Below are 21,292 nucleotides of genomic sequence, written 5' to 3' on the forward strand. Positions count from 1 at the left end.
TTTAATTTAGTTTTTAATTTTTTTGTATGCCAGTGTTTTCACAGTGATTGAAGATAACTATATAACATGATTCTAACAGAAAATTTTGAGACCTCTTAAAATTACTATTATTAAAGTTGCAATTAATTCTGTGTCACAGAAACGAAGCTGCGCATCAACACATTTATTAGCCTCTTACAAGGCAGTTGCCATTTTGAATGAACTATGGTCTGAATCCTCTCATTTGTTACATTTGTGTAATGCTGACTGCATAAATAAGAGAAGGCAGTGTTTATTTCTGCAGCTCCCTGGAGGAAACTCAGAGAGCCCCAAGCTATTCCTTTTCTGTGACTATGACAGTACAGGAGAAACTGCTTCATCTGCAAAAGCCAGCAATATAAAAAGATATCTCCACCCTTTTCTTCACTGAAAATTATAGAAATAAATTGTCATAGATAAGCTAGAGGAGAAAGTCCACATAGTGATTTAAGAAGATTACTTGTGCTGCAGTAAAAGCCTGCCTATATAGTATGTCCTGGTTTAAACTCATTAAACTTTCTAAATTATTTGTGTCCATTTTATACGTAGCATTACAAATAAGGATGTAGAAAACCAATAGGAAAATAAAACAACATTCTAATGAATAACCTCAGTGTATGGATTAATAATACAGACAATTGTTACCATATGCTGGATCCACCAAGACCCTCTTTGAACTAGCATTTTCCATCTCGGATGCACGGACTCTGATATTGTAAAATCCACATCTCTGCATGGGACTTTCTAGATGTCGGTGTGTGATTAAAAACTGAGCATGAAATGCTAGGATACTGAAGGCTATGAATGAGTCAGTACAGTTTTGATTCACAGCTGACGTCAATTCAAAATGACACAAACCCATATATCTATCAGATAAATAAAGATTTGTAGCTGATGGTAGATAGATGGGGGTAGGTGTAATTTAAGAATTAAAGGTATTTTTTCAGTACTTTCCTCTGCAGACTTAGAAATTGCCCTCTTCTCTTTCATAATAAAGCATGTGTAGGTAGAGAAAGGAATTAAGCTGGTTTGTCATTTTTTTGACAGCATACATACATTTCTGGTCTCTCTGGGCAACTCCACTGAGTTCAGCTTGGCAGCTTAGCAGGTGCCATGCAGAAGGCTGTGGTTAACATCTTCACATTTATGCTCTGACAGGCTTAATTAATGCTTGAACTGTACCTAAGATCATTCATACTTGCTTTTCGTCAGGCCTGCCACTTGAAATTTTCCAGTCATTTCCTCCCAATGCACGATGTAGCTCTCTGGTGAAACAGAACAAGCTTTATTTATGAAATAAACTACCTTGGAGCAAAATTTTCTGTTCCAAAAGATTTTTGATTCTAGGTCTAATTTTTCAATTTGTGTTTGATAGTTGTGGGTGGATGTAGAGTGATTAACCAGTGGTGGTTAAAAATGCCTCTTGGGATCTGCCTGAACCGTCACTGTCTCACAAGAAGCTTTGAAATTCAAAGACAAGGTTAAATCAATTACAATAGAAATCCTGTGTAATTACTTAATGGTTGGATTTGATGATCTTAAAGGTCTTTTCCAACCTAAGTGATGCTATGATTCAGTTTATATCTGTCACAAATGTGAAGGCAAATCCTAAGATACCCTATAAGAATTCTTAAGTCATCAGTTCCTTCCCCTGGAAGGGGGGCTACAAACATGATTCTGAGATTTTCTTTCATGCTGGATTTTTAATTTTGATTTCTGATACTCTGAATGATCTGTAAAACTGTACTACCCATTCTGCTCCCAGATGACTAATCCCACGTGGGAGTTTAAATGCATTGTTAATCCTAGTTGAGGTCAAGGGGTGTAAAATTTTGTTGAAGAAACTTGTTCCTAAATTGCTAGACTAGGTGGTTGGATTCTGTGATTTCCAGAAAGTGCAGGGTGATAGTGTTTCCTAGAAGCACTTCTGCTTCCCTCTGCAGTCAGCGTTCAGATTCCATTTAGGAGAGAGGCGATATGAGGAGAGGAACATCTGGAGCAGGCAGTCACCTGAACTGGCTCTTCTTTACAGGGCTGAATGAGCAACTGTTTCCCTACTGGGAATCAAAGTGGTTTTTGATACACCTGGACTGGGCCCCACACTGGTTAGCATCATTCAGTAATTACACAACAACGATTTGGCTACTGTTTGTCAAGGGTTCTTAGCTCTATGGTTTTGGATTGCTTTTTTAGTGCCAGGAGTCAGCTGGTAGATCAAAGCCTTTAAGTGCTTTTTCCTCCATTATGGGGATCTTGAGATGGGCACATTTAGTGTGCTGCATCTTTGCCTCTTGAACCACAGGGAAAATTCTAGGCTGTTTCTTGGACTGTTATTTTTGTTTTTTCACCTTTCTACCGGTGCATATCAAAATCAAGATCGGTTAAAGACATTTCTGAAAGCAGACATACTTGTCTGGAGGGAAAGATGTATACAAGCAGTGTGGAATGTCAGTTGGAAGGTTTTTCCATGACGGTGTAGGATATAGATCATAAATCATCCTCAGAAAATGGTTTTGAAATTTTTTTTTGTTGGGATGATTTTTTTTGTGTTTGGTTTTGGGTTTTTTTTGGGGGGGGAGGGGTGGTTGGTTTTTTTGGTTTTGTTTTGGGGTTTGTTTGTTTGTTTGTTTTGGGGGTTTTTTTGTTGTTGTTGGTTCCCTCTCCCTGCCTGCCCAGTTTAAGCTAAAGCACTTAACATTTATTGGTTTTGCTAGTATTGATATCTAAAAAGTACTGATAATCTAACAGAGAACCACTGAGTTAAAAACTCTTTTTGGATTATTTTGTACATGTTCATGGTAGCTATTCCTGGTGTAAATAAGAGAAATTTTGTTCTTTGCTGCTTTGACTCATGAAAAGCCATCCATGTGCATGAGTACTCATGAGTTGAAAAGTTTTTTGATGTAGAAATCAGTTTCTTTCCATGATACTCTAATGGAAATAAACTGCTCTTGGAAGGCTGACATTCTAGCAAGTGAATAAACCTAGAAAAAATTTGGAAGTTTTCAAAAGTTATACTATTTTTTCTGTGACCGTTCTTCATTTTACACATCTAACATTTAAACATTGCAACTAAGATAAGCCAAGTTTTACGGGTAGATTTTTCTACTCCTCAGTGCGCAGATTTTTATGAAACAGGAGTTGTGTCACTATACTGGACTTAAGCTTACATTCAATTTCATATTTTAGTTCAGTCATATTAGATATATACACTGAGGTTGTGGATTCCAGCAGTCGGAATGATCTTAGTTTGCCACTTGCAGTTAGTTTCAGAGGGTGATATTAATAATGGTAGAGTTTTCCATGGGTGAGAGTGAACATTGAAAGAAAGTGCTCCAAAAGAATCAAGAGCAGCATACAGCAGTTCAATAACTTTTGTTATGCATAATGTAGTATTTGCATTCCTAGTCATTGAGAAAGTGCAATTGTAGCTTCCGTTTTTTAACAGGAGAAAGACACGAGTCAGGCCTGTGGTTTTCATTCAGGTACTCTGATTAGCCATTCTCCAAAGAGAAAATGACCTCAACATTTCCACTTCCAGCTGTGCGAATCAATTATCCTGATTTTTTCTAATCCACTCTGAATACGATAGGAGATCTCTCATTTTAGGTCTCTGCCCTTAGGGTATGTTAAGTGTAATCTGGTATTACCATCACATCCAAATTTTTTCTCCCTAGATGGGAAGGCAAAGAACCACTTATTTTTCTTCTTCATGCTGTCACCAGCTTCTGCAAAAATCGTTTTATAATCTTGAAAACCAGTTATGTCAGAAGAAAGTAATGAAAATGTTTTATTTTGAGGTATTCATGTGTGGGTCCAAAAAATTTAAAAGAACAGTCTAGAGAGTTTGAGATTAAATGAACTAATGAGTTTGGTAAATGCTTGGAGATTTTAAGCTGTTGCACTGAACTGTGTTCTGCCTTTGAATTCATGTGTTCAGCTCTGGTGGACTTCAATTTAACTTGTATAATTTGACTGAAATCAGGAAGTAGCCAAGAGGAGTGCATGATTTGCTGGAGTATGGCTCTAAAAGACACAGGTATAACATATTTGGATTTTCAAGTTTTCTTGGCTGGAGGGGTGGCCCATGTTCTATTGTAGGTCAGATTTCAGTAACTTTTGCATCCTTGATTAGTTTTGTTGGTCAAATTTACTTGTTTCTGTGCAGCAGTTGTCAGGGAAGAAAGAAGGATTTCTCTTCATGCAAGGAGGCACTGGCTGTACTTGGAATTTAAAGGGAATTCAGAATCAAAGTAGTCCGGTGTTTGTGTGACAGACCATTAGGACAGAGGTCTTAAATTGATGGGACAGGGTATTAAGATGGTAAGTGAAGTACTGTGCAGCTCCCCAGTTAATATATCTAGTAAAAGCACAGACTTGGAAATAAAGATGCTGTATGCCTGGCTGAGCATTTCACAAGCTCTTAATGATCTTGTTTTCGAAATCACAGTAGTAGAAGTTCCTTATGGAAACTGATCGTGATTTGCCTGAATTTTTTTTTTCAAGAACCGGCCATCTTTTCTTGAAATACAAATTCTTTTCGTTGCTACATCCCTCTTTCCTTGTTAAATTGGGGAAATAGAACAAGTGGTGCATCATTAAAAAATATATACGGAAGTGTTTCAGGAAGAAAGAGTGAAAAAAGTTGTATTGCATCCCTGAATTCTGCTTTATTTCTGTGATTGAAATAATCTTTGTAAGTGTGCTTCCTATGTTTTTTTCCATGATGCTTTGTGGTTTTTGGGAATTTACTGGGTCCAGTCACTTTGGAGGCGGCATAGTTATGTACAGCACCATCCCACTAAGAAGTTATTTAGGCTATTGTGTGTTTAGAACAACAGGAGTGTCTTTACACTAACTGCATGCATATTTTTGCCCTTTAAATCTGATAGGTACATGACAGAAGTATCTGAATGGACATGCATGTACAAAATTTTATGTTCCAGTGTCTGATGGCATATGGCAGCTGAAAGCACCTGCTTTGGAGTTTAATGTCGTGTATCTGCACAAGCTTCTTTTCCTTGTCCTGGAATTCTTCAAACAAAGCTTTCTTCAACCTCATGATAGTTGAAAGAGATTGGGGTGTTTATTTATAAATGCTTCAGTACCTTGGCTCTTAGTTTTGTTCTCTTTTAAACCCTTTGTTGTAACTGTTCTCTTTTATGGAGGTGTATCCACTCTGGTTGATGTTCTTCATTGCAACTCAAAACCAGAAGTATCTCTATGGCAGCTCTATTTTTTCTTAATTCCCTGGGAGACTCATTCAGAATATTTGCCTCTACAGGCAGATAAAAGGAGCATGATGGCAGGATTCTTTTATCCTAATGGAGCAAAAATCATTTTATGTTCCTGCTCCTGAGTTTGTCAATTTTCCAAAGCTGATGTTTCCCCTGAGGGAAGGTGAAAAAATTGGTCTCTGAAGGTTACATTCATATAATACTGTGTTATATACCCACTATAGTTTCATTTTTCTGTAATAGACCTTACTTCCCCTAAAAAGAAAAGATCTATAGAAGCCAAAAATCAGGTTGATGGAAAGAAGTGAAATGGATTTTTTTTTTTCCCCACATTCTGTAAAGCCATCGAAACACAGGTAATAAGAAAGATTGTTCTTTAACAGAGTCTCAGTGAGCAAATGGATTTGCTTCCATGGTGGTGTGAGGAGACAGATTCTTCAGAATTATCCCAGAAGAACAAAAATCAAATTCATCAAAGTCATCATGCCACAGCTGTTACAACAATCTATCTCCTACTGAATGCTAGCCAGCTAATTTTTGAGAAGTGACATTTTTCACAGTTTATTGTTTTCTCATCAACACGGCACCAACCACATCAAATATAATCACCCGGTGATGTTGGCATTGATGAATTAGCCATGTGCTTTCTATTTACAGATACAGGAGTTTCAATTTCTTTGGGTGAAAAGAGAAGTTTTAGGTAGAATGTACTAGGAGTTTTCTCTCTGGTCTGTATGTTTTCCATGTTCAAGTACTTGTTAAGCTATGCTGGAATTCAGTAGCATAACCAAGTATTTTTACAGAAACACGTAGTTCTGCAAAACTTCACAAGACTGACTGTTTTAATGGGCTATGGTGAAACATTTTCGCTCCATTCTTTACCAGAACTTCAACTATGTTGCTCTTACTCTTTCTGGGGTCAACAGTAGTTTCCCTCTGCACTAATTTGTCATACAATATGACTGTACAGATGTAGTAGATGCTAGCAAGAGGCACAGGCTACAAGGAGGAAAACTGTCTGGGAATAATCTTGCTAGTCTGATGTATGAAGACAACAGAGGTACTCCACAGTCTGGGATTCACAGTCATACAGGGCCCTTTTTTTACATATATATTTGCAATGTATGCAGTGTTGGCCATGATAAACAGAAGGATGTCTACCCAGAGTCTTTGAGAAGGTTCCTTCCGACTTGGATCTGTCCATCTCTTTCTCATGGTTTTTTCTTACATACATATTTCAGCAGCAAGAGCAGTCATAGTGCTCAGATACTCAAAAAATGCATCTGCACCACAAGAAACTGCCTTTCAGATTTCCTGCATAAACTATAAAAATAAAAAGTATCTTGGCAATTATTTTTCAGCTGTGAAATATGCTTTTGTAAAGCTGTGACTATAATTTTTCTTGCACAGAACTCTTTGTACTCCCTTATTGTTACCATATGCAGAGCTTTTTTGTAGGTCAGCCACTCCGTGAATAGCCAAACTCTGAACAATTTTTTCTTCCTTAAATTGCTTACTTCTAGACATAACCAGTCCATCTTATAATGTAAAGGAGCTATTAAGAGTATTCAGACTGCAAGTAGGGCTCCCAGCTAAGAGTCTTGCAATATAGAGTGATGTTGTTCCAAGAAAAAGTTTTGGAAATTGTACCTGGCACTTCTTGCTTATTTTGGAATATTTAAAACTGTTCCTCATCTTCCATCTTATTCCACTATTGATAATTTTCATCATCTAATTTAGGTTAATATGGCCACTAGAACCATTTAGTGAAATTCATAGCTTCAGGTCATGTGTCCTTTTGTTTCTTGAAATTCGAAGTAACTAAAAAGTATGGAAAAACACAAACATTTTCTTTTCTGTAACAACAAAAGGTGTAAGACTGTTGCCACTTTTGTTCAGCAGGTAACTGTTAACATTGGCTTATTGCTTTGCATGTGCATGCTGCATATTTTTCTGTACTGAAGGCACTGCACTTGACAGGTGGATTAAAATATAAATTTGAATAACTTCTGATTACCTTTATGTTCAGGAACTGGACTCAATACTGAAAACCTAGTTTAGGCATGGGGTAACTTTTCTGGCTGATGGAGCCTTAATCATGGTGCTGCAATTCATCACTCTCCAGATTTTATCAGGATGTGGCTTTTAAGAGTCTTCTCTGCTTCCACTGTATGCTTTGAGAAACTTGCTGGTTTGATAATCTTGTAGGAATTTTTTTATGAGAGAATTAATACATGGCTTGCAAACATGTGAGAGATGCCTGGGATTACAGGATAATTCTAGCAAGCTATTAAGAAAGCCATTCCATGAAAATGATATCAGTGAGGTGTTTTGGGGAGGGGTTGTAGTTCAGATCTTGAATGATTAATTCTGCACCAGTGGTTTGAATGAGTCTAGGAAAGATGGTTCTGAAGGTTGAAGGTGATAAAGTCTCTAGCAGTTAAGATGGGGTACATAAGTTTCTGGTCAAGAAAATTAAGCAGCCTAACAGCACTGTCAATTTTGTTTTTAAAGAAACCCATTTCATTTAAACCTCTACATCTCTACCTCAGAACACAGTTAGACTTTGCAGTCTCCAGGTGATGATCCATCTAGCTGAAGTTTATGTCTCAAGTAGTAACTGGTACAAATTGCTTGAGGGTAGAATTCAGGAAACTCTGAAATTGACTTTTTTAAAAGAGCCTTGTAGTGCTTCATTTGTCATTGTCAGTAATTTTGCTTTTTGCAGTAAAGAGGCTTTAGAGAGGCTCAGTTCATCTTTCTTGAACTCTTTGAGCCTTTTCTTTTTACAGTAAAGTTTTCTCCTGCCCAATCTGGATTATTTGTTTTTGGTTTGGTTGGGGATTTTTTCTATAATATCCTGATTGCTGGCCTGAGACACTTGTTGCAGGTTGATTTAGTGCACTTTTCTTCTCCCAAACGTGGAACAAGTGACTTCTGTACCTGGGCTGTTGTCTCCCATTGATCTTAACAGCAGTCATTTTCAGTCATTGAAAAAGAACCAATAATGTTTCATCAGTAGGAGAAATTTAGCTTGTTGATCTTATCATGCTCACTGTTCATATAAGCTCTAAAGCAAAACTTCACTAAGAAGAAATCTCATCAGACTTGCTAGGAATACTATATTATCTAATAAAGTCAGACTTGATAAACCTGTAATTAAACAAAGAGGAGAAAAAGAAAGAAATCCACCATTTAATGAAAGAAAGAAAGAAAGTCATTATTTTAATGGTATCATAGTGAGGAAACCTGACAGTGGTGGGTTTTTTGACTTCTATCAGTCTAAAGCTAAAATAGGTGTTTTGAAAAGATAATGTGTCATCTTTCACCTCACCAGAACTTAATGGGGATGATGTGTGAACCTGCAGTTTGAGACAGATTTTTTTTCTTTTTTTTCTTCCTCCACATAGGTATTTTTAAGCTCAGTCTGACATAGTAACTGGCATGCAGCTTATAAAGCTGCTGTGAAGCTGATTTGTGCTTTCTCCTGAATGTCCAGTTGTATGTGTATTAACATAAGAGATTTTCAGGCAGCTGCAGGTAACAATCTAACAATCAAATTTATGGTAGATTGTTTATAAATGTGGAATAATTAAGTCACATAATTTTGTCAGGATAAGAGTTTCTACTTTCTGAAAGAAACAAACCAAACCAAACAAAGAAATGAAACAAAAAACCCTCTTCCTTTACATAGGGTGTGGTTTTTCACCTTACAAAGATGGAAAAATATCTGTTTTCTGTTTGTTATATGTCCTGGTTCACAACTCAGTGTTCTGATGAGTATTCCTTAATTGAAAAAGATCACTGAAGTATGAGTGGAGAAGTTAAGAATAAGAAGATAATCTATAGCTTCTTCTTTTTCTTTCTTTGGAGGATTCTTTTATCACACAGTAAATTTCAACACGTGACATCTTTTCTTATCTTTGCTTTTCAGTGAGAAATTTCTGAAGAAATTATCACCTTAAAGCTACCTGAAGTAATAATATTTACCATCTATTTGACAGAAACTCTCCGAAGGTTTCTGGTGCCCTTGCTTACGTAGTCACTTTCTAAGAATAACCCCTAAAATCCTTAAAATAGTTACCTGCTGAGTAACACATACGTACAAAGATATTGCTTAAATGGATAGCAACTGATTTTGTGAAGCATTGAAAATCTGGTTAAAAGTAGTTTTCTTTGAGGGAAATTCTGTTTCCATCATTCTTGAGGAGTGGAAGCTGCTTTGTGCAAAACCAGACTGAAATGGCACTCATCCTCTCCTAACTCTTCATGTGTTGTCTCTGTCCAGTATAGGGTTGTTACCCAGGTAGTTAAGTGCTAAGTAAATAGTTGGGTGCTATTTGGAAAAGAAGAAATCTACTGTACAAACAGCTTCTGAGGATTCTGGAAAAAGAAATAAGTGTATGTAATAGTGTAAGTAAATATCCAGTGTCATGATTTAAACCCAGCTGGCAACTCAGCCCCAAATAGCTGCTCACTCACACTCCCCTGGTGGAATGGGGGAGAGAGTTGGAAGGCTAAAAGTTAGAAACCCCCTAGGTTCAGGTAAGGACAGTTGAGTAGTGCTGTGCACACAAGCTGTGCACACAAACCAAGCAAAGAAAGGAATTAACTCAATGCTTCCCATGGGGAGGCAGGTGTTCTGCCACCTCCAGGAGAGCACAGCTCCAGCACACCTAATGGTTGTCTGGGAAGACAAAGGCCATCACTCTGAATGTAAGCTTCCTTCCTTTTTCTTCCTTCATCTCTATATGCTGAACATGATGCTGTGTGGTATGGAATATCCCTCGGATCAGTTGGGATCAGCTGTCTCAGCTGTGTCCCCTCCCAGCTCCTTGTGCGCCCCCAGTCCCCTCGCTGGTGGGGCGGGCTGAGAGGCAGAAAAGGCCCTGATGCTGCGTAAGCACTGCTCAGCAGCCACTGAAACATCTCCATATTATCAACACTGTTTGCAGCAGAAATACAAAACACAGCCCCACATGAGCTACTGAAAAGAAATTGAGCTCTGTTCCAGACAGACTTGCTACATCCAGCCATAGCATACATTTAAAAGTGGAAGTGGAGACCTAAAGGGGAAATGCACAGTCCAGAAGGAATGTTTTCAATACCATCTCTAGTATCTACAGTAAATGAAAAAATATTTAGGGTACATGTGTTCTCTAAACCTACTCATCCAGTTCGTCTTCATAATTCATTGTCTTGTCTCATTTTCTAAACTGCATTACAGGGATTGTGGTAGGGAAGACCATGTATTTGGTACTTCTTGTCAAAAATTACTTTCTAATCTGTAGTGGCCATTATTTTATAGAACACAGCAGAAAGTAGGTCGATCTACATAGCACAGCTCTGAAGACATTCAAGTTTAAGACTATCACTTAAATTCTTTCTCTAAAAATGAATGAAAAAATTAAACTGTCCCTATCTCAAAAGAAAATTACTTGGAGTGTTCCGTGAGGCTTCCAGTGCAATCATGTCATGAATTTCAAAAAATATTGTCATATATAGGATTTTTCTCCTGAAACAACCTCATGTACTATTTCAGCTTATCTTTCTCATCCGGCCTGTATTTGTTGTGGAGATTCTCATCTTTTCCACTTTTAAAAAGTGCTTTTTCTCTCTAACACTAGTAATTGAGGAAAGAAGGAAATTGCCATGTTTGGCTGTTAAAGAGTCAGTATTTTTATAATGAAGGAATAGTATTCTGTTTCACCGTATTTTTTTTTCTGGAAGGCAGTGTGACTCAAGCCAGTTTTGCCTTTTTCCTCTACTCTACAATGCAAATCCCAGAAGAGATTTTGAGACTTCAGACCAAGTAACCCTGATACAAATGGAGTCATGGGAGAAATCCCTATTATTTACATTCCTGTAGAGAAGCAGATGCTTCTCCACAGCCAACTGGAATTTTCTGTTTCTTCTTTAAGAGACTCTTCGAGATGCTGCATATAGTTCTTTAATTCAAGGACAAGAGCTGTGTAGCATGGATAAACAGTGGCAAAACTTCAATAGTAGTTTTAAAATACCTGTCATTGTAAGGGAGCCCAAACAGCCTTTTTTTCCTATGATAAAGAAACATTCCCTAAAAACAGTGCTTATGCTCACAATACAAGCACTGATAGAGGTGCAAGAGCTGTTGATTGGTCCCTCTAAGCCAGTTTAACCCCCTAATCTTCCTTCTACAAATACTTGCATAATTATTTTCTGTATTCATTCATCATAAGAATAATTAAATCTGTTGGGCTAAGCTTGCAGTGAACCTAACAGTTAAACTTAGCTGCTGTTCCACAAAGCCCTGTGGGGAACTTTATATACTTACCATGACCTCACTGTTGAGTGTTTTAACTGGTAGTATCTCTAGCTTGTTTTTGAGAAGCAGAGTTACTCATAACCAGAGTTCAGCTCAGCCTTCATTTTTGTACCTGCAGCAGACTGTGTGTGTAAATATTACTAGGTAAATATCCTGTAGTACCCAGTGCTAGAAAAAATCTGGGATAACTAATAACTTGGAAATGCCTTAATTTTTGGGGTGTATAGAACCATATTTAGAAATTTGCGAAATAATTATGAGAAAAATACTGAGTGCTTTATGTGTGCTGCATGTGTGGAATCAAGAGGCACAGAGGAAACATAATAATAGAAGCTGTACCATTTTAATGCATTGGACAGTGTTACTTTCTTCTTCCTTGCTACCAGGGAAGGACTGTTCAGAGATAACATTTGAAAGATACTGTAGGTCATCCCAAGAGTCACAAACTTTCCTAGGCTGTCAGCACATGAATAAGGTGGTGGTCATGCAGACAGCCAAGATACTGATGACCCGTTTTACACTCGCAGCATGTCATCTACTCACGATGTGACAGGAAACCACAGTAAGGGCTGGCGGGAAAGTGAGGTAAGGCATTTTATTCCCACAGGGCTTCCCAGACACAGTAACTTGTTATTGGATCTGACAAGTAGGTTAGTGCACAGGCTTCTTAAAAAGCCAATACTGTACCAAAAATAATGAGCTTGACAATGTGTGCATCCAACTGACGCCCTTGTTCATGTTAAGTATGTCTGGAATTTTTGGCATAGTCCAGGATCTAGGGTGGGAGAAGACAGATACCTAGGGAACTCACTAGGTGATGTGGCAGCAGTTTTTCATAGTGCTTATTACTTTCTCAATAGCTTGTTGAACTAGCTCAATACATGTCTACCTATATGTAGTACATATCAGTAATGGTGCAGAAGGTATGAATATACACTCCTGGATGAAGGAGTCCCCAGAACTCCTGCAGACCTGATTTAGACTAGACTTCTATGCTGATTGTTAGCTCACAAGCCAAAGTAGTGCTTAGGAAGGGGGCTAAATGCAGCAAGGATAAAATAGGTGAACTTAAAGCCAGCAAATATGTTATGTGCTGTCTTAGCAGCAGTGATCCAAATGTAGGAGTGTGAGCAGTCAGCCCTAGGGACCCATATGCTTAGGAGAGGCAGACTGGAGAGAGGTGCCTGTGAAGCTCCAGGGGAAAGTCTGGATTTATTTAAGAGAAAGCTTCTCTTCAGCAGACACAAAGTAGTGTCCCGTTTGCATAGGGCAAATACCTGAGAGCTCACAATTTCAGCCTAAAACATTAATTTAATGGCAGAAAGAAACTACTCTTCCTGCTCTTATTCCATTGTCAATGAAAGTTAATCTGACTGCTCACTGTCAGAAGACATAGCAAATAAACATGACATTTAAAATGAATCCAACTTCCTTTAGCTCTCTTCTCTCTCCTCTGATCACCTAAACAGGCAGTTGATACAAGACCAATCACTCAGTTACAACAGCATACATCCACTTTAAATCCTTTGTATAATTTGCATTCATATAACTGCAACCAACTTCTGCACTCTGAAGGAAATAAGTAACTTGCAAAGTACTGGTGAGGAAAATTCCATGTTCCCCAAGGGAAAAAAAGCAGAGTAAGGCATGGGACTTCTTAGACAAAGTGTGGGTGGAAATCTTTAGTACCCCTGTGACCTGCCTGAGCTAAAGTTTCTTATTAATAATCATTTCTATAATGTTAATTTAAATACAGATTAGTTAAAAGATTTTATGTTGCAACCACATAAATAAATAGGCTAAGTAAGTAGCTGTTTTAAAGAAAAATACACAAGCAAGATGCATTATTTCATATGTTTGGTTATTTTGGATCACTGTGATTTGCCAGACTAACAACTCCTTCATTGCATGTTCAACCTGTCTTTTGTTAAACACCAGCTATTGCTTGGCTACTTCCCACCATGCTGTTTTTATTAATCCTGTCTTAGGTCTGCTTCTTTTGTTGTTTCTTTTCTGTGCCTTCATTCTCAAAGTATCTTTAAGATACTGCATTTAGCTGCTGACATAGAGTTACACATCTTCTGAAGTCCACAGTATTCCTCAAGTCTGTTTTTTTTTCCCCTCATCTTCAGTGTTCCTCTGATTTAACTGTTCCATTTTGTTTTGACTTTTGATTATCCCAGGGTCCGATTGGTATGGATGGAAAGCTGGTAGGTGATTTGTTCAAAACCAGTGTAATTTAGGTCTTTCACATATTCCCCTCTTTACTTTTTTAAATATGCTGACATATAATCAAATATTGGCTTCCTTCAGCATAACTTAGTTCAACTCCAGTAGCGTGGATTTTTAACAGGTTGCTGAAAAGCCACTTCAGTCTTTTGTGCCTACGCAAGGAAATGGAGGTCAGCTCTGCTCCTCCTGTTTCCTTATCATTTTCTGTCTGAATTAGACTGGAAGACAGATGTTCCTCCTTGGGTGCTCTGTCCAAGGATAGTTTGGTGGTGCCTTTCAAACAGCAGGATATCACTTCTGGCTACATTTCTGTGACTCTTGCTGCTTTCCTTCCTCCACAAATTCTTAATTTTTGTGTTTTAATTTCTGTGCCTGGATTTTGTTGGCTGATTAAATCTGAACGGCCTCGTGTCTCATAATAAATGCATTTGTATGATATTCCAGATAATCTTTAGGGATATCCTGCTTGAATTAAGTTTAGAAACAACCTTTAATTTTATGCAATGCATTTGTACTTGTGTGTATATTTATATAGCTTTATGTTTGGATGTATGAGCCTGGAAGTTTATGTTCCCAGCTCTTTAAAGATTAACACCATTGCAAAGGTGTGAAAATCCAGTTTTGGCACTTTCTCATGTTCCTTATATTCCTTTTGCTCCCTCTCTTGTCTCCCTTCCCATGGCACCCCTTTTCACTGATACCCTGGATACCTATTTTCTTTTCTATCCTTTTACTTACTACAAGCCCCATTTCCTTTGCAAGCTCAACTTGTTAACTTGCAGTGTCAACTTTCATTTTCTTCTCTTTCTTTCCTGTGCTCCTTGAGGTTTCTTTCTACTGTTAAGTAACTTGTCTGTGAAGTTCGCAGCATGCAGTCAATAGGCTTTTTCTTTAATCTCTTTTAGGGGGTTGATAACTTACCTGTTGACTTCAGTTACACCATGGATATTTTTTGTTTGTTTTAATATCATTTAATATCACTTATATATATATATATATATTTATATAGGTTCAGTTGCTAGGAAGGGTTTAACTAACAACAGTACAAGACCTTCCATCATGGCAATTAGACTAGGTTGCCAAACCCCTTTGTTTACCTCAAAATAGTGTATTAAGCTAGTAAATAGGAATATAGGAGGGAAAATTGTTCTGGAGATTTTACTGAAACTGTGGCATGTTATGCAGCTATACCCACTGTAGTAATTTGGATTTAAAATAAATAAAATAAAAAGCAGCTTTCAGTTTGGATCATCAAGTACATGAGCAATGATCCAGAGGTCCAAAGCAGCAGCCATCAAAATGCACCTGATCAGTCAGTGGTGTTGGGACTGATCCTTAAATGCGTGCAAAGACAGCAATTAGTTGGTAGCTAGTGAATCGGTTTTAGAGTATATAACAGATTTGAATAAAGAGATGTTCATTAGACAAAAATCAGAGTAATGCTGACTTTTCAGTCTTGAACAGTATTTTCTCCCTGTTGGTTATCTAAAATTTAGAGAAAGACTTACAGCTAAAACATTTTAATCCACAAGTAACATGAACTGGGGGCGATTTATGCAGCAATGAACCAGACTGATTTCATCAGTCCTGGGGCCATTTTGGGAACACAAGCAGAGAAATTGAGATTGAGCTTGCTCAAACGAGTTATAGTATCCAATTGAATTCATGTTAGAGGGTTTTTTAATGAACACCAAAGTAACTCAAGGAGCTTTATTCCTGACCCTTTCACAACATGCAAAAATGAGAGAGGGCAAAATTAGCAGCCCCTTTTTGTGTCTCACACTTTGAATTGCTGTTATGTGACAGTAACCCCTTACAATTAAAAATGGCAGTGTTGTTATGCTTTTCTGCATATCTTTATAAGAACATCTGATGAGTTCCGTAATTCAGTGCTTGCTGCATCCTCTGGGTAGTGTCACTTACTGGATCACTTGTGAGAAGGGAAAATTTTACTGTAACTGCAGTGGATAGTAGGGCAAGGAGTAGATAAGAAGAAATATTGAAGGATTGGGAACCATTGTAGAAACCAGAAAATAATTAACTTCGCTAATGCAAATTTCCTTCCATGCCAAAGGAGCTAATAGCCAAGGGGTAAAATAATCCTGCTATGAGTACTTTTGTATTCAGCATCTGCATTTATAGCTAAATGCAGGATAATTGTAATATTGGCAGCATGTATAAACTAAGAGTAATGCAGCTGTTATATTGCCCAATATCTCTTAAGAGTTTTCTGTCTACATGAAAAACTATTGTCCTATAAAAATTCATTTTCCAGCGGTTTTCTGTATTGAAGACATGAAAGAAGAGTAATTATAAATGCTCAGTAACAGCAAGGCAAAGTAGTGATGCTGTTGAGATTGAGAGTACAAAACACTTTCATGGGAGCATGATTCCCATCCTCACATTCAATTCAGGATATGTTTGTATTACGTGTATGTATACGTCTCTTGTATCGTACATATAGCATGTACCATGGGGTCACTTAGCAGCCTGTATGTCCAGATGAAGGAAAAAAGTCAATTTTCAAATCTCTTTGTTAAAATATATATGCATATATTCTCTTTATTTGCTTTCCATTGCTTTAAATCAACTCTTTATTGAAACATTTTGGTAATTTCAGACCTTTGGCTTTTTTAATATATACACAGTTTTGGCTTTTTTGATATATATACTTTGGAGACAGCCTTTAATGATGTGGTGAAAATGTATAGCAACTTCAGATATTCTTGTGACCAAATGTATTGTGAATTTTATGTATAAAGCTTGCAGGCATAGGCCTCAGTTTAGATAATTTATACAATTTCATTGCACTGTCTGCCCAGTACTGCATCAGTAAGCAATTCCTGATGATTTTAAGATCAGGTATAGCATATAATAGCTTAAAACCTGCTGTGAGGGGAAGATTGAGGGGAAGTCTGAGTGCTTAGGAGTCCCAGTCATATTCATTAACCCAGTGTGATGTGTAACTTCATAGAGCTCACCAACTCAGAAAGTTTTACTTGATATTTGAACTGACAAACCTCAGCCAGTAATTTATTTTTTTTATAACCTCTATGGTGCAGTTTTTTCTAAGGAACGAATAGAAAACTGCAGCATCCACAACAAGGAATGCTTTAGGCTACACTCAGTGTAAAGATTAGCTAGCCACAATAATTCTGTACTTTACCATTATTCCTCTGTAACAGAATTCCTTACATTTTAGAAAAAAAAAAATTTAAAACCTTCCTTTGAATTTAGATACCTTTTTTCCCCTGGTTTTTAATCAGCACATAAAGTTCTATTAGTTACTATAAAAGCATTTCTCCATCTGCTTTTCTTGTTGATAATTGTTCCCAATTGAAATGCTTTTGCCCCCCACCTCCTCTAAAATCACACAGAATCACAGGGCAGTTGAAGTTGGAAGGGACCTCTGGAGGTCATCTGGTGTAACCTCTCTGCTCAAGCAGAGCTATCCCGAGCAGCTTGCCCAGGATCATGTCCAGATGGTTTTTGAATATCTTCAGGAATGGAAACTCCACAATCTCCCATGTTCCTCTGCTTGATTAACACTAAAAAAAGTGTTTCCTGATGTTCAGACAGAACAGTTTCAAGTCTCTGTAGAAGTACCTCCTAGATAAAGTGAAGAGGTTTTATAAGATTTAAAAGAAGGCTCCATGCTCGGTTTCTGTCAACAAAAGGAAACATATTTTCAGTTTAAGTGAAGTATTATTTTAATTGTCATAAAACACCAGAAGCTAAGCTAGACCTAGGAGTTTAAAGGAATTCTCGTTTTCCAGGGAGAAACATGTAATTATTTTTCCCTTGCAGTGGGAGCTGATTGTCTGGGTCGTGTTGTTTATAGTCACAGCTACTGTATCGTTTGCTAAAATAATTCTGCTTCATGCAAATAATTTCTATTAGGGGGTCTGAAATAACTCATGACTTGTAGTGGCTTTTTTGGGCTAGGCAAATTAGGGATAGGAAGTCTGCTGTGTAAGGGCTTGCAGCAACAAGAGATGCAGTTCCTCAGCATGCAAAGGGTGCCTCTCCACTTGTCCAGGGGTGATCTAAAGGGGATGTTGATAAATAAGAGAGAGGAAATGTATCAGCTGTCGTCTTGGACCAACTGACAAAGGTTCAGCTCAAACCTTTCACAATTGCTGGTTTAAATACTGGTTTATACTTGCTTAAAACTGTGGTGCCTGCAGCAATGGCAAAAAGACTAGTGTTTGTCCAGCAGTGTGTTCCTCCAGTTTTGGGACTTTGTTCATTTAATGAGCATTGAGAGTACATAATTAGCATCTCCTTGAAACATGGAGGTGAGCCATAATAGAGAAAGGAAAGTGAGAAAACCCATAGTACCTGCTTCTGAATCAGCTCAGCACCTCTGGCTTCTTTCTCACTTGAGGACTGTCAGTTAGGTCTTACTATCATTTCCAAATTGTTATGACTATCTAAAATAAGAAGTTTCTCAAATGTCATTTCGATATGTTATTGTAATTTACTTCTAGAATCAGTTAGTTGCAAGAAAGTTCATCAGTTTGAATTAAAACATTCAAATTCAATATCAACTTAAAGAGTCCAAAATCTGACTTCAATGCAGTTACATTGTATGTGTGTTTCATTAGTTCCTTATTAGAGAGTACTGTAACTATTTTCTACTATTTAAGGAGTTAATCCTTGCCATAACTTTCCATAATCTTTTGTTTTTCTTGTTTCTTTTCAGGGTCAGCCTGGTCCTCAAGTAAGTGCCATCTTATTTTCTTACAAAATTAATAGCTAAATACAAGGCCCACCAAGCTCAGGTTGTTTGATCCTACTGTAATAAGATAGAAACTGGTAACTATTGCATAATTCTACAAGACAAATATTTCCCAAGAGAGAAATATGCCCCCCGCATATGGTTAAGTTCCCTCAGCTGTCTGACCAGATGGTGGGGTTAACAACATAATACTGAATAAAGCAAATCTCCTAACTATGGCTTGAAACTTTGCCACCACACTTTAAAGCAAGATAAAATAACTTAGCAAATGTGTAGCAAATGTAATTCTTCAACTGCTTATTAATCACATGCTAATAATGTTGCTATAATCCAGGCAGCCCTCAGTTATTTTAAATACTGTACTGCTAGCTATTTTGATTAATTAGATACACTGCTTTGAATTAGTTCTGCTTTATTTAAGAATAGTAGAACTTTGTCTTGTGAGCTGTAATTGAAGATGTGGAAATCTAGGGACCTATTTGTCCCTTCTAAGGGAAAAGTAGACCAGCAAAAAGGAAGCATTACACATAGCAAAAATTCAGCGTGAATTATTTGAGTGCTATAAAAATATGGAAGAGCCTGGAAATGGGGGGGAAGCCTGTACCAGTTAGTTATTGAAATCAGTTGAGAAACTCAGCCTTTGTGGGAAGTAAGCTTTGGTCTGTGGAACTGTGTTAGCAGTAGTTAGTTGCCCGAACCAGGATTTCTGTGATGGCCTTTTGTATTTCAGAATTAAAATTGAAAGTTAAAGCTTTACCACCTTATCAATTGGTAATTTTTTTAAGTTAAGATTTTCATTATGAGAAGCAAGCTTTTCTTTTAGATTTTTTAGTTTCTAAACACCATTTTCTGTTGAAAGACAGATTGATTTACAAACCCTCAGACCACTTGGCCTGAATGTGCAATACCCTTGCAGTGCCAGGCTCCATTTAATAGAATTGTATAAGAAGTCCATATGATACTGGAGATGACCATCGCCCATGGCACTTATGTTTCACAGCAGGCTCTTGATGTGTGGGCTACACAGAGAGGTATCTTCAGCCTCTGTGCTGCTGGGGGTCAATGAAGAGAGAGATTGTAATTCTGTGTGGCACTGTAGCTCTGAACAAGCTCTGTTGAGGACCTGAGGCTGATACTTGAGCCCGTGGGCTGCCCTGTAGTAGATGTTAACTTGTGCAGCCACCCGTGTCCTTTCCTTCTGGGTATGGACCCCCACCTCCCCCATTTCAGTTGCTTAGAGAGTGTCTCTTGCCTAATGCTTGTAAACAGCTGCTCAGTCTTTGGAGCTTGTATCTCTACATGAAATGCCCTGAGATAGCTGTTAGGCAAGGAACCACCATGGAGACGGCAGCATTCAGTGCTGTTTCAAGGGCAGAAAGAGAAATCTTGTCATGGGTGTAAGAGAAGTGAGGTGCAAGCCATAGGAAAAACCATCTAAAAATGACCCCCAAGAGAGAATTCTTGCGTCTTAACTTCAGTAATTCCTCCCAGTGGAAGTGCTCACCTCTGGGTCATCACCATTGTCCTCAGCAACACGTACCATTATTCTTAATAATGCCTTTTCCTCCTTTCCAGCTCAAGATGGTCTTACTGTATCAGGAGGACATGTGTGTACTTTGTCATTTCGTCTGGCTGATTGAGTCCAGGAATAACGCTTTTGAGAGCACTGGTGGGGAAGCCATAATGGCATAAGACAGAGTCGTGTTCAGCTTCAGATCAAGATGCCTAAACGCAGAGGCTTCTGTGTAGGTGTTGACCTATGAGGTGTCTAAGCATTCCCTGCAGCCAGTGAAGGTTAGGTCAATACTCAGTGCACCTAGAAACCTGTTCAGCCCATGGTAAACTCCTCGGGCTCAATTACACTGTCTGCATTCAGGCATTTGTTGCTGTGTGAGTTGATCCAGCTTCTCCAGCCTTAGCCGCTGGCTGTTTTATGTACCCGGGCTGGACTCTGTGTTGGGCCGTGGTTGTAGCTGTCATTCACGGGCAGCTGTCTTGGATACCTAGGGAATCTCTCACATGACGCTGGCTGTACACATTCGTGCCTCCTAATTCCAGATTCTGACTGTAGGCAGCTACTGAATCAGATAACCATTCTGCGGAATTGCTTTCTAGCTAGTGTTGACATCTGCGTGTCTCAGGCAACTATATGGAGGCTGTACATTTAGAAGCCTTTCCCCTTAAACTGAAACCCAGATCCAGATAACTTTGTGAGGCAGCATTTTTTAAATATTGAAAGCTGTGGTTGAAAATCTCAAGATTTTTAAAAACTAAAGTATCCACAGAAAACAGAATCCGTTTGCATACAGATAAAATAATTCAAAACCCCTCGGCGTGTCATTAAAATGATGCAGCAATTCCAGCCTGTTACGATTGTCAGCAATTTCCCAGGTCTTAACTGTGTCCATGAGAAATTCAAAATTAAAAGTATTGATCACTTTGGTTAGTAAGTAAAGGCTGCCTGGCTTCAAAGAACAAAATTGTTATGCTGACTGGAGAAGCACTTAGAAAGTTTCTGATGTCCTAACCATGCAAGTCCATGCTAAGATCAAGAATAAATTCTGATCCTCAGTGTTTTACTAACACCTATTCTTTTTTGTCTCTGGTTTTATAAAATACACGCTAAATTCACCCCAACACACACCTAATTACTGGGCACAACAGATCAGTAACACCTCCCATCATTTTAACTTTGAACTTTTTACTGCTGATTTTCTTCAAAAATATATGACAAAATACAATTTTGCCTCACATTTTCCC

At 38.0% G+C, this 21,292-nt stretch overlaps 1 protein-coding gene across 18 annotated transcripts in view; it reads left to right on the forward strand.

Moving 5' to 3' along the window:
• Positions 1–21,292, forward strand: part of COL25A1 (collagen type XXV alpha 1 chain) — a 304,904-nt gene that overhangs the window by 164,399 nt on the left and 119,213 nt on the right. For 12 of the 18 annotated variants that reach the window (XM_039550380.1, XM_039550385.1, XM_039550384.1 and 9 more), the window contains exons 6-7: positions 13,743–13,769; positions 18,497–18,514. In XM_039550380.1, the coding sequence (XP_039406314.1) occupies positions 13,743–13,769; positions 18,497–18,514 (45 nt within the window). The remainder of the gene's footprint in view (positions 1–13,742; positions 13,770–18,496; positions 18,515–21,292) is intronic. The other 6 variants (XM_039550396.1, XM_039550392.1, XM_039550390.1 and 3 more) reach the window with 1 other exon arrangement.

This window comes from Corvus cornix, chromosome 4, assembly GCF_000738735.6.
Source record: "Corvus cornix cornix isolate S_Up_H32 chromosome 4, ASM73873v5, whole genome shotgun sequence".
NCBI classification, from domain to species: Eukaryota; Metazoa; Chordata; class Aves; order Passeriformes; family Corvidae; genus Corvus; species Corvus cornix.